Raw genomic sequence first — 13,098 nt, 5'->3', positions numbered from 1 at the left:
ATTGCATTCTCTCAACCCCTCTCTTCAGGGGAACATAAAAGGAACATTCATTGAAGTACAAAACATTCACTAACGCAAGGAAAGAAGGAAAGGATTTTGTGGAAGTGTAAAACTAGATCTTCACCATTTTTATTCCGCTGCACCTGACATTGGTATCAGAGCTTTGAAGATTTTGCACTAATCCGCTAATCCACAATAAGTTTTTTTTCTCTCTTGTGTTTTTTGGTTGTGTTGGCAGCCCTTCGGTGTATACTCCTCCCACTCTTGGAACAGCAGGCCTGCCATTGCGCATACAACCGTGCGCCTTGAGCGGTGGAAAATAGCAACCAATTGTATACCGGGTGTTGCATGCGGGGTGCGCCAACGAGGGGGTAGATAGTCTCCCGAAGATTAGTCTGCGACCTTCCTTGAACCAAGAGGAGAAATCCTTGCATGGTCAAGACTCGTAGCGGTATGAATACCTCTCCAAATCAAGAAGGCGAGCAAGAGCCACCTATGGATCCTCCCAACCCTCCCCCAACTCCTCCACCTTCGCCATCAAATCCCATGAATGTTATGATGCACATGATGATGGAGATGATGATGCGGCAAGACGAAGCTCGGGGACAAGAGCGTGTGGAAGCGGCGAAGCGTTAGGAGCGTCGATTGGCGGCCGAAGCCGAGGCTCGTAGGCTGGAAAGGGATTCCATGCATGATCTCATCACCACTTTGGCGGTGCGCCCCGATTCCCCATCTTTGGAGCCCGATTACGAAAAGCTTGCCAAGACCATCGCGGAGGCAACCATTGCTACATGGACGACCAGTGATCCAATTCCCGAGAAGATCACATTCAGTAAGTATGACGGTAAGATGGATGCTACTGTCATTTACTCATGGTTGCATCAATTTACATCCTATTTTGCAGTTGTTAGAAAGTATAAAAATAACAAGGTTCTCTTGGCTTCCATGCATCTCACGGGTGATGCCATCACTTGGAAGGATGAATGGATGGAGAAGCAAGAGGTGGCCCATGCGGCTGCCCATGCCGAGTCCTACCTCGTTCCCCCTCTCGAGCTTAGTTGGGAGGAGTTCACGGAGGATCTCGAGACTCGCTTCCTCCCTCCACAGTACTTGAAGCGTCTGAAGGAGGATTTTCGGGCTTTGTCTCAACAAGGTAAACCGGTGATGTCGTATGCTAGCCGTGTGTCACAGCTAGGTGGACAATTGCGAAATTCGGATGAGGAGAGGTTAGAGGCTTTTCTCTTTGGATTGGACCACTCGATCAAGTTTGACGTGGAGGCCGGTGATCCAAAGACATTGCAAGAAGCAATCCGCTTGGCTCAACTCCAAGAGATGAAGCACAACAAGGGTAAGCTTAAGATGGCCTCAGGTAATGGTACTCCTTCCTCTCCTGACTCGTCTAAGGAAAAGGACAAGGATTCTATTGGGAATGGTAGCCATAAAAAGAACTCTCTCAGTTCTTCTTCTTGATCTAATTCTCCATCTCGATCTCGATCTAAGGGCGATAACTCTAAGGATAAGGGTAAAGGAAAATCTGATAAACCTCAAATCACACCTGATGAAAATATCGCCCTAGGAGTTTTAGGTGGTCAATTAAGTGAAGAAGAACAAGCATTGAATGCAAAGGAACATAGGTGTTTTCATTGTCATGTAGTCGGTCACATGAAAAGGGAATGTCCTAAGAAAGAATCTAACAAGGAAACCTCTGAAGGCACAACGAGTTTCCAAAGTGGACCTATCGAGTTGCCGCCACAAGGGTGGACTTCCAAGGAGCAATCCAAAAGAAGAACCACCGGAGATCATTGTTCCAGTCAAAGTTACCAAGTCGAAGTGTTTTCGAATGCTTCCATTTCAGTTTGGCAATAAGAAAGAAGCACGACAATATTTCCTCAAATTCAAGGATCGAGGGACACATGAAGCGGCGTGGGTGGACGAGGAATTCTTCATCGACTACCCGGATTTGCTAGCCTCATACAAGGAGGCCATGCAGATCGGTTCCCGTACCTCACCTTAAGCAGGAGGGGATGTCACGTGCACATGGCTCTATGTGCCACGTAGACATACTTTATCGACTTCCAGAGCCAGTTTTCCCCTTCTTCCTAGATAGGGATGTCTACAATTCTAGGAGGATTAGTACCGGCAATTTTGTGAGCCTGTTCGCAGGACCTGCATGTTCGGACAAATCCATTAGATTAGGTTTTCCAGTTTGGAACCCTCTTGCATAAATGGTTTGTATACGCGTTTTGGCAGATGTTATTACACTACGGTGGGCATCTGGCATGACGAGCATGTAGTTCTAGGTTAGAGGAATCCGACGTGCCAGACTGCGCGTCGATCGAATTCCCAGGTGGGCAGTTGTGCGACAATCTCACCAAGTTTGGACCAATTTTTAATAAATCATTTTATGATTTATTTGTTGGGAAAACTGATGGACACTTGCCCTACCTAAGGCCTATTCTTTCCCTATAAAGGCACCCAAGGAGCTAGCGTTATTCTCATTCTCTCAGGGACTGCAATCCAGCCAACGTTTTTGAAGAAGAACAACCAGCGTTTTCAGAATTCAGCCCTTGGTGTTTTCAGCCCTGCGCAACAACCAGCGTTTTCAGTTTTCAGCCCATCGCCGTCGCGGTGCGGGTGAGATCTAACCTACACGGCTGCGGTCCGGTACTTTGGCAGCCCATCGAGCCTCCTCTCGGCCATTCCCTCGCCAGCATCGAGTGCTCACATTGCTGCCCATCATCGCCGTCATCGAGATCTGGGTTTTCAGCCCTGCTCTACGCGAGAGATCTGCTGCATTTTTCATCGCAGATCTGCGTTTTTGCAGCCATTATTCACTCCTTTATTCCTCTCGCATCGGGAGCGCAAATCAGCCCCAAATCTACCCTTGGTGGCCATCCGCAATCCCACATCGAGAAGGATCCAAAGGTGCATCAAATCAGCCCCGGAGGTGCCTCTTCCCGAGGAGTTACCGCGGTGATTTGTCATCGTCAAGTCATTAGAGTCTGCATTGAGGTATTGCATTGTGTATACATTCCATTTTCGCAATCTAAAGCAAATACCACATCGGTAACGGTGTGGGGGGCCCTTGAGAGGGTTGGTTGGGACCCCATCGGGTGTCGTTCTCTTCTTCTCTCTTTCTCTCTCCCTCTACACATCTCTATTGCATTCTCTCAACCCCTCTCTTCAAGGGAACATAAAAGGAACATTCATTGAAGTACAAAACATTCACTAACGCAAGGAAAGAAGGAAAGGATTTTGTGGAAGTGGAGCACCCAATCATCTTCCTTCTGCTCCAAGTCGCGCCGATGCTTTTCTGTTGCCTTCTTATGCCTTACTTGAGACTCGCTGAGCAATCCGTGCATCAACCACCTCTTCTAATTCCTTCTCTGAGTATTGTTTGTGATCAGAAGGTTTCTTGAGAGCGGGTTTCGGGGATGGTGTTGTGGTTTTCTGCCACTGCTCGTGCACTTCCTGAAAAGAAGTCTCGCTCATATATTTTGCCAATTTCGGGTCTTCGCAAAACTGAGCATCATCTTTGTCGCATCGCCGATCAATTGACGACGCTTCATCTCTCGTTGCTCCGCCTAAGTAGGCCGAGGCGGGCCATACTCTCTACCGGAATCTTTGTTGTGATCCTTGTCCACATCTCCAGATGCAGAGGGAGTCAATTGATCCTTACGTGAAGCCATAGGTGCTGCGAAAAAAAAATTGGGGATCGGATTTCCCGTAGAAGAGAAATCGGCCGTGCTCTGATACCACTGTAACAGACTTGGACACTCCAAGTCAAGAATCAATCACGACAGCACCAAATAACCACTTCAAAACAGTTTACAGTTCACAATAGATTTGCACTAGCCCGGCGAAGTTCCGTGCCTAGAGATATTGGCCCCAAAGACTGGTGCCCCTTTCAGTATTTCTTTGTGTATTAATCAATGTTCAAAGTACAAGAGAGCGGTTCCCTCTCAGACTCTGCGTCCAGATGCTCTACAGAGTGAGCCCAAAACCACGTATTTAAAGTTTTTACAAGGGATGTCAAAAGCAGAGCCCCAAAAGCTTCCAGTCAAAAGCAAATTGTTTCTCTCACAAGCCCTCTTTAGGACTTTAATCAAAATAAAGCAATGAAACTCTCTCTCTCTTTCATGCCCAAATTGCATCGCCAAAAGCTGGCTTTTCTTTTTCGTAATTTTCGCCGCAAATTTCAAAATATCCGTACTGCTGCCACGTGGCATTTCTGTCGCCCGAATTAGGGTTTCAGCCACATTTAGGGTTTTGGCAGCAGTTAGGGTTAGGGTTAGGGTTTCCAAAATTAGGGTTTCTTGCAAAAATTAGGGTTTGCAGGTTTTAGGGTTTCTGCAGAGTAGCCATGTCATCACTTTGTAACAGATTGCCTATGAAAGCCGATTGTTTTCAAGGCCAGAATTGACATCACAAATTTATGAGAAAGAGCTATGACAGTGATCCATGCTCTTACTCAGTGGCGACATTACCTACTCGCAGCCGATTTCACGATCTTTACTGATCATCAGAGTTTACGCTACTTCTTGTCACAGAAGCAGCTTTCGGAAAAGCAAATGCGGTGGGCTAACATCTTGTCACAGTTTTACTTCCAAATTGTCCATGTGCAGGGACAGAAAAACTTAGTGGCAGATGCATTGTCTCGAAAGTCCCTAGTCTTCGTTATTTCCATACCCAGTTTATCCCATTGAAATTGGAACTTTTGATACGCTAGATTTATCCATACCAATCATCACATCCAGTTCTAACTCGAACTTTACGGATGTTTGTGATGAATTAGTACATCATCAAGATGGTCAAAATGAGAGAATAAATCAACAATCTTAAATGGGGCCTTCCCTGTCAATGTACGTATTGTGTTTTTATAGGCAAACTTCACCAATAGCAGATATTTTTCCATAAGCATTTCCAAATCCACGTCGCTCGAATTCCTCATATCTAGCAAAAGGATCACTTGCTTTGTCTCATAATGAGCATCATAGACACCTCGTCTTTTGTTGGGTTGACACAAATCATTGGTTGCTTAATGGAAAACAGATTGTCCCCCCATAAATCTGTTTGACTCCATGTTGAGTCGGGCCTTCTGTCTTTGACGTACTGCTGCAACCAATCTTTCTTGAGTCGCCCTTGCCAGAAGTTGTGGGTTGTTTGCTTTCCACTGCTTTACTACCGTATCAAGATTTTTTGCCGCAATGAACTTTGAAAGCTTTGAATCCTTACTAGCAACAAGAAACTGTTGCATGAGTTGCATGGTTTCTGTTTTAGCTACTTCTTCATCATCCGCTTCAGAGAAAACATCCTTTATAAGATCCTTCTTTTTTATGTCGTTCCCGAGCTCTACTTCTTTATTGTTGTTCTCCTCTTCACTTTCGTGAGAGGTAGACTCTGAAACCATCGTGCTCTGCTACTGTGGGAAGGATCGGATTGTCCGTAGAAGATCAATTGGGCTCTGATACCACTGAAACCTTTATGTACGTTAAGCACATAAGATGAATCACAATAGAAAACACTTCTACTTGAAAATAGAGAGGGAGAGAGAGAGAGAAACCAAACATGAGACACAAGAAGGCAAAATTCCTTCCTTATAAGCGTTGGACCTCAAGATGAGCGCCCCCGAAGGGTATTTCTTTTATATTACAAAAGATGGCATATACACGTTGTTGTCACAAGTGCTCAAAGTCTTCTTGATCTTCACAAGACTCAAGTCTTTGTCGTCTTCAAGAAATGCTCAAAGAGAGAGATCGCCCAAAAACTGAATATTCCCACAAATGCCTTCAAGAGGTCTTTATATAGGTAAAACCCTAGCCTTTTGAGTGCCCTTGACCCTTGGTTTTTCAATCGTCCGACCTTTGGCTTTTCATTTATCCGACCTTTGGCTTTTCATTTGTCTAATCTTTGGCTTTTCATTTGTCCAATCCCATGGCTTATAAAAAGAAGGGCACCCACCCACCTCAGTAAATTGCCCTACCCAAACTTTGACAAATAAGTAAAACAAATACCTAAAAGCCAAAATAAATAATGATATCACTTTGAGCACTTCACTTGAGATGACATAAACTCTTAACACCCTCTCTGCAGCTCATAGTGGACATAAACATAAACTCTCAACACCCTCTCTACAGCTCATAGTGGACATAAACATAAACTCTTAACACCCTCTCTGCAGCTCATAGTGGACATAAATAGTGAGACCAAGTCGATGAAGAAGCTACTGTGACGCCCCAGGAGCTGGGCGCGTCATGGAGAGGTGCGTGGTGGGCGCGTTTGCGCTCAAAGGGCCCGGCTCGGACGGGACCGGCTCGGGCGTGGTTGCGTTCCATGGGTCGACGGCCGTGTTGCGTTTCGCGGGTCTTGCGTTCCGGGTCCCTAGCCCCACGTAGCCTCAGGCTCCGCCGCACTCACGGAGGGTCATAGCGTGCCCTGGGGAACCTTGCGTGGAGTCCCCACGGTGCACGAGTGCGTGGAGTGAGGCTAGCGTGTCTAGGTGGGGGGTCCCCTCCCGTGGCCGTTTTCGGGAGGCTCATACCCCTTATATACACCCCCGGTTGAAGAGAGTTCGACGTCCTCGTCGAACAAAGGGAAAAGAGAGCTTGGCTATGCATGAGGCCAAGGGACTAAGGGGTGCATATAAGTGCAAAGTGAGCAAAAACTGTACCCGAATGCAAGTATGTAGCATGCTTTGTTTTTGGACTTTTTGAGAATAAAGTGTGTGTGTATTTTTGTGGTTTTTGGCAGAAGGCTGAAAAAGTATGCTTTGAATACCCAAGTAGAATTCCCCATACTTGTGTATTCCCCAAAAGGTAACCCTGAGTGCGCGGAGCCACCTGCTGCGTTGGCCCGCGCGGAGGCTTCTTGAAAGCCGAATGTGAAGGAGAGTCCATCGCAATGCAGCCCTTGCGATGTTTGCAAGGAAACTTACCGTCATTTTGACGCGCGTTGTAGACTAAGGCTGACACCAGCTTTGGTTTCCAATCGCCGAATCTTGAATTGGGCAAGGTTTCTTGGTTAGATGCAATCTTCAGGTTGAAGTAGCTTTGGTCGTCATGACACCATGAAGGCTTTGGCTGATCTTCATTCTTCAAACTGATCCCTGTTTGTCCCTGTGTGGACGTAATTTGGAGGGCTAGCTCGGTGCCCTGTGGTCTCTCGTAGACTTGAGTGGGTCTTCAGCTCAGCATGGGCCACAAAAGTGGCCGGGGCACGACGAACTCAGTTGGGTTGGTCCGTCGCGTTTTTCGTCGTTCTGATTTTTGTTATAAAGAGCCCTGTCTGGCTCGCATCTTTCCTTTTTGTCATGTGGAGGTGCCCGGCTCGGATCGGGACCGGCGCGGGTCACGGGTGACGGCCCGGGGTTTGGACGCGTCACGGGGACGGGGAACGTGGAGCTCTTTTACCAAGTGTGACGACCCGTGAGGTTGGGCCGTCGGGAGTAACGTGCGCGTCACGGGCACGGGGGTCTGGAGCTCTGATACCAAGTGTGACGTCCCAGGAGCTGGGCGCGTCATGGAGAGGTGCGTGGTGGGCGCGTTTGCGCTCAAAGGGCCCGGCTCGGACGGGACCGGCTCGGACGGAGGGGTGTTTTGTCTTCAAGGGCCTGGCTCGGACGGGACCGGCTCGGGTAAGGTGCTTGACTTCAAGGGCCTGGCTCGGACGGGACCGGCTCAGGTGGGCCCGGCTCGGACAGGACCGGCTCGGGTCGAGGTGTTGTCTTCAAGGGGGCCCGGCTCGGACGGGACCGGCTCGGGCGTGGTTGCGTTCCATGGATCGACGGCCGTGTTGCGTTTCGCGGGTCTTGCGTTCCGGGTCCCTAGCCCCACGTAGCCTCAGGCTCCGCCGCACTCACGGAGGGTCATAGCGTGCCCTGGGGAACCTTGCGTGGAGTCCCCACGGTGCACAAGTGCGTGGAGTGAGGCTAGCGTGTCTAGGTGGGGGGTCCCCTCCCGTGGCCGTTTTCGGGAGGCTCATACCCCTTATAGCTACCATGGACACCCCAACAGCTGTACACTCCTTTGGATACACCTCTCATTTGCTTCCCTCAACTTTTCTCCTTAGAAGAATGACATCTTGAACATCGGTTGCCATTTAAAAAATTGAACTGTAGACCACACTACGTCCAAAAATCCCCATTCGTGGACTATGCACACATCACGTCCAAAAATAATACTCCAAGATAATGAAATGTGAAACACATCATGTCCATGATCCGACCAACAACAATGGGTTGATCCATAGTGATTTAGATACATTTGATTGGTTCCCTACCAAATGCATGTGCCTTGAGCTCCGACCCAGGGGTTCAAACACCGATAACTTGAACTCCAACACAAGGGTCCAAATTAATTATACAGAGTAGTGTTTGCCCCTCTCTACCACTTACAAGTCTCTCTAGTTGAAGCTAGTGGCGGCAACAGCCCTTTGACTAGAAATCTGACGTCAAGCCATTGTGGTCACTGCCACGTATGCCATGCCAATCTCCTCTGTCAAATCTTTATTACCATAATCTCTGTCCAACTTGCCTTTGTCTTTGTTTTCATGTGAGTTCCTGCTTTTGTCTTTGGCTTCAAACTCCCGAGCCAAACCGTTGTCTCACATTTATAACAACTGTGGTCGGACCTCATGGGTACCGAGACAGCTATCTGAGTACTGGTATTGTCAACCTTGCCAAGCTTGCCTTTCTCGTTGTCCTCTAACGAACTCATGCATTTGCTTTTGGCTTCACTATCTCGAGCCAAACAATTTTCCGATTTCCTTGAGAACTGTGTCAATGCATAGGCCGCTAATTGGATGGTCGATCTGCTATCCATAGCCATATGGTGGTTTTGGTCATAGTCGCACACGCTCCAGCAAGGGGAGGCCATGTTGAAGTTGCAAGATTTGGATAGTGTACCTTCTTGCACTCCAAAAGGATTGAAAAGTTCCACCAAGCCGCTCCAAAATCTTCGTTCAATTGACTTTCGATGCCCTCGCAAGTCACCGTGTCACAAATCAACCCTGAAAGTGAGGCGCATAACACAAATCAACCCTAGAAAGTGGATATATGTGACCCCTTGCCCCCGTTGTACATTATATCAATTATTCATTGCCAAGGTTGGTTGGTTCAAGAGACTCTCTCTCTCTCTCTCTCTCTCTCTCTCTCTCTCTCTCTCTCTCTCTCTCTCCACTTCCGCATCGTCAACTTTGACAATTATAACAAAAAGCTATTCCCCTCGAAGCTCCAGAGCTATAGAGCACAAACCAAAGATACATATTTCATAGGTCGTACACACCATCAAAAGTAGAAAAAATTCCCACAATATTAGTTGGTCACAAGCTGGTAAGCTGCCATCATTAACGTAGCAAGGCCGAGTTATTATCTCACACTTTGTCAATCAGATCTTTTCATGCAACTCTTAGCATTTTGGTCACGTAAACAACTGCTTAAATAAAGCTCAAAGATTAATTTTATCTGAAGAATCTGATCCTTCCCAATACTAGACACAGTTTTGCAAGGGTTTGCTCCAAAATATTTCTGGACCTCAGAAAAAATGATGTACTGTACTTCACGAGCTTTAAGCCAGGTTAAGCTAATCGACATACGCGGCCGTTTCTACCTTACCTTCATGTGGTGTATCATGAGCTCACGGCAGTAAGATTCTAGATTACATCATAATTTAATATAAATACCTTGGCTGGTTCATGCTCTAGGGCTGAAGGTCCTGCTGCTGTCTTGTTTCCCTGCATTCAATATTAAAACCCAGACACTCTCTCTCTCTCTCTCTCTCTCTCTCTCTCTCTCTCTCTCTCTTCTCCACGACGTTAAAAATTCTCTTCTTCTTCTTCTTCTTCTTCTCTCTCTCTCTCTCTCTCTCTCTCTCTCTCTCTCTCTCTCTCTCTCTCTCTCTCTCTCACCTTAGACTTTTTAGAGCCCTTCTTCTTCTTAGGATTGCGCGGCATCGTTGAATCGCGCAGAAACGAAGCTCGGATAACACACATTCAACCAGCTTCCATTGAAGTGAAGTGGAAACATTGGCGAAAAGGGCAACAATAATTTGCTAAAACCCTACGCTAAGTTTGTAACTCGTCCATCATCTACAATTTCACAACAATAAGGTAAATTAAAATTGAAAAGGGCATGCCTTTTCATCAATTAACAAGGTCAAGCAATTGTGAGAAACTTACAAAAGCCTGCCTGTTGTGTGTGTATAGGAGTTAGAGAGAGAGAGAGAGAGAGAGAGAGAGAGAGAGAGAGAAAGAGAGAGGGAAATTTTTGACATACTACAAACAATCCACGAGGAGAGAGGTTTTAAGGAAAAGGAGGGAACTACCTTTGAGACAAAATGCATAGGCAAGCCAAAAAGAATGATTCATACTCAATGGACATAATTTTGTGCTCTCTCTCTCTCTCTCTCTCTCTCTCTCTCTCACATAAACAAAGAAGAGAGAACTAGTGAGAAAAGGAGAGGGAAAAAAATTTACTAAAGCTTAACTCAAGAAGAACCTAATCTATAAGATCTTAAAAGAAATCTCATTATGGCTTCTTCTCGTAAATCGAAAAATAGACAACCAGCTCAAACTTATGATTGTTTGAGCTAATCTAATGCTGAGGAACCACACAAGGATGGAGACCACAAGATGAGATAGAAAACGAGAGGGTCGACAAAAAAGATCTACGTGACAAATAAGTTCTCAATTAAAATGGTTTAATACAAAGTTTATAAAGCCTTCAAGGCTTCCACGCAACGATCGACTCTAACCATTCATACTCCTAAAACTGATGGTGCACACTCTACATGATATTAGAGTCCCATTATACATAGGAAGGTTTTATTCTAACATTCCCCCCTATAAAATTAACTCCATTAGACATCTATCATTTGAGACAACCACTTAATACAAGAGTAGAAATTCCCCCCTTAACAATATAGGGTATATGTACTTTGCTCTGAAAACAATCACAGTGGGACATCATTGGGTGCACAACATACGGATGAGTTGCCAAGACAATAAGACTCTTTGACCGAAAAGTGACCCAAGGACAAGACATATGTTTAAGCACGCTTTTTGACGGAAAAAAGGCCAGAATAGCTAAGTTTGGGGTCTTTTGACATTCAAACACAAATCTAAACACACCAGGGTGATCAACACATCAAGGAAAAGTTGTGGGCCAAGTTGGGTTAAATTTTGATGCAAAAGACATCCTACACGTAGGATGTCTAATGCATGATTAAAAGGCCAAAATTATATTTAAGACATACCACGCTCTCATATAGCCTTAGACAAACCTCCTAGTCAAGTTTGGTCCAATTTGGAGTTGATTTGACTGGTGAATCATCAGAACAGACATTAGGCTTCTGGAACAGATTTCTGATCAGTTACCAACTTATAGGTGTCCAAACCAAAAAGTGAGAACATCTGTGAGCTCAGCACATCAAGGGAAAGCTACAGTGCAAATTTTATCTGAAACAGAGTAACTAGACATCCTACGCGTAGGATGTCTACAGGATCATTTTTAGGACAATCTCATCATGTTTATTATATAGCAAAAGAATTCAGCAATAACCTTCTATACAACCAACTCAAAGTAACGATTATGTTGGTAAAAGAATACAATATACATAAAAAACTGATCATAACTTTTCACAAGGTGAAGGATCACGATGGCATGCATAAGAAAGCTTAATGCAAGCATAGGTCGATTGTGGTTGAGAGATAGACGACTCTTGATTTAGGAAAGTGTGTTCCTACATCAAAGAAGTTTAGGATAAAGGGATCCACATTGACTTTAATGGACAAAGAAAAACGTATTCCATGACCAAAATGTGGCCCTCAAATTTCTTTTGAAGTAGGATTGAAATTATTTGTATAGGCTTAAAAATAGCTTGAATTTCTTAGATCTTACTTAAACTGAGCAAAGCCTATCCTAAAATGAAATATGTGGTTAACATTGTTTTCTTGCACAATTCCCTAGTTCCTACTTAGCTCTTCCAATCAATAATCAGAGGTCATGGTAGGCAAACAAGGGATAGAAAAAGTCTTTTGGTAGGCTAACACTCAATTGCAAAAGTCAACCATCTAATTCATATGGATGCTCGCAATGGCCCAAAGAGAGAGTGCGCCCTCTTAATATTGCAACAAGTAGGAGCAATGGTTCTAAACAAGGAGCGTATTGTAGCGGTCACATAGGTGGGTGAACATGTGTATACTTGTGTGGTGAAGGAAAAGTCTTTCTCGACATTTGATAAACCCTACCTTTTGGGATGTACTTATGTATCTGGCCACATTTCAAATGCAAGTTTGGAATGCGCATATGAGCACCCAAGCCTCAAATTTGAATGGTTTGCCTACTTTTAACACTACGTTGGTAATGAGACACTTTAGTGTCCTTCTAAGTGACCAATTTCCTTGAAGTATTTGAAGAGTTGCGAAATAAAATTTTCACTATTCTCTAGTCACAAAGTTGGCTTATGAGTTGCAAAAAACTTGGCATTTTTTTGGTCTATTCATTCCCCCTTTAACCTTATGCTTACAAATGATTTTCTAACCTAAACTGCACCCAAACACGTGTGCTGTTTTTGGCCATTTTGTCAAAGTTTTGCAAGTATACCACTCTACAATTGTTGGGAGAAAAGGGGGAGACCGGTTGCTTAAAACCATTCAACACATGCTCACAAACATCACCATCAACCTGTCAACCTCTATCCTCAATGTCCAAGCACACACACACATACACACACACCTAGACTATGACACACACACACACACACACACATTAAAAGCATAGAATTAACAAACAAGGTGTAAGAAGGTGTAAGAGCATGTAAGAAGGTGTAAGAGCATGGAAGAGAAGACGTAGACTTAATTAAGGAGTACACAAAGAACACAACATATCTTAAGAGATGGGATATGGAAAATGGAGAGCATCTGCACAAGAAATGCCTAAAATCATAGCCCCAAACTCCATGGGACCTCTCTTGTGGAGTTGGTATTTGATATTTGATTTATTATTGGTGCAAAACTTGAGGCTCCTCTTTTACACTTTAGTTCTACTTAAGTAATGAGTGGTACACACTAGTTATTGCATGACCCTCTTAGGGTGGGTTCTCA

At 45.0% G+C, this 13,098-nt stretch overlaps 1 protein-coding gene across 1 annotated transcript in view; it reads right to left on the bottom strand.

The window, feature by feature from the left end:
* Positions 1-10,056, bottom strand: part of LOC147432340 (Transducin family protein / WD-40 repeat family protein) — a 48,916-nt gene extending 38,860 nt beyond the window's left edge. The window contains exons 1-2 of the mRNA XM_086492321.1: positions 9,904-10,056; positions 9,679-9,729 (exon numbers count right to left, since the gene is read on the bottom strand). Of these exons, the coding sequence (XP_086348447.1) occupies positions 9,679-9,729; positions 9,904-9,987 (135 nt within the window). The 5' untranslated portion in view covers positions 9,988-10,056. The remainder of the gene's footprint in view (positions 1-9,678; positions 9,730-9,903) is intronic.
* Positions 10,057-13,098: the final 3,042 nt, after the last annotated feature.

The sequence above is a fragment of the Adiantum capillus-veneris genome, chromosome 20 (assembly GCF_014529385.1).
Source record: "Adiantum capillus-veneris isolate H3 chromosome 20, ASM1452938v2, whole genome shotgun sequence".
Classification (NCBI taxonomy): Eukaryota; Viridiplantae; Streptophyta; class Polypodiopsida; order Polypodiales; family Pteridaceae; genus Adiantum; species Adiantum capillus-veneris.
Note: the sequence above shows the minus strand (reverse complement) of the source record. Positions and strands in the feature narration are given on the sequence as shown.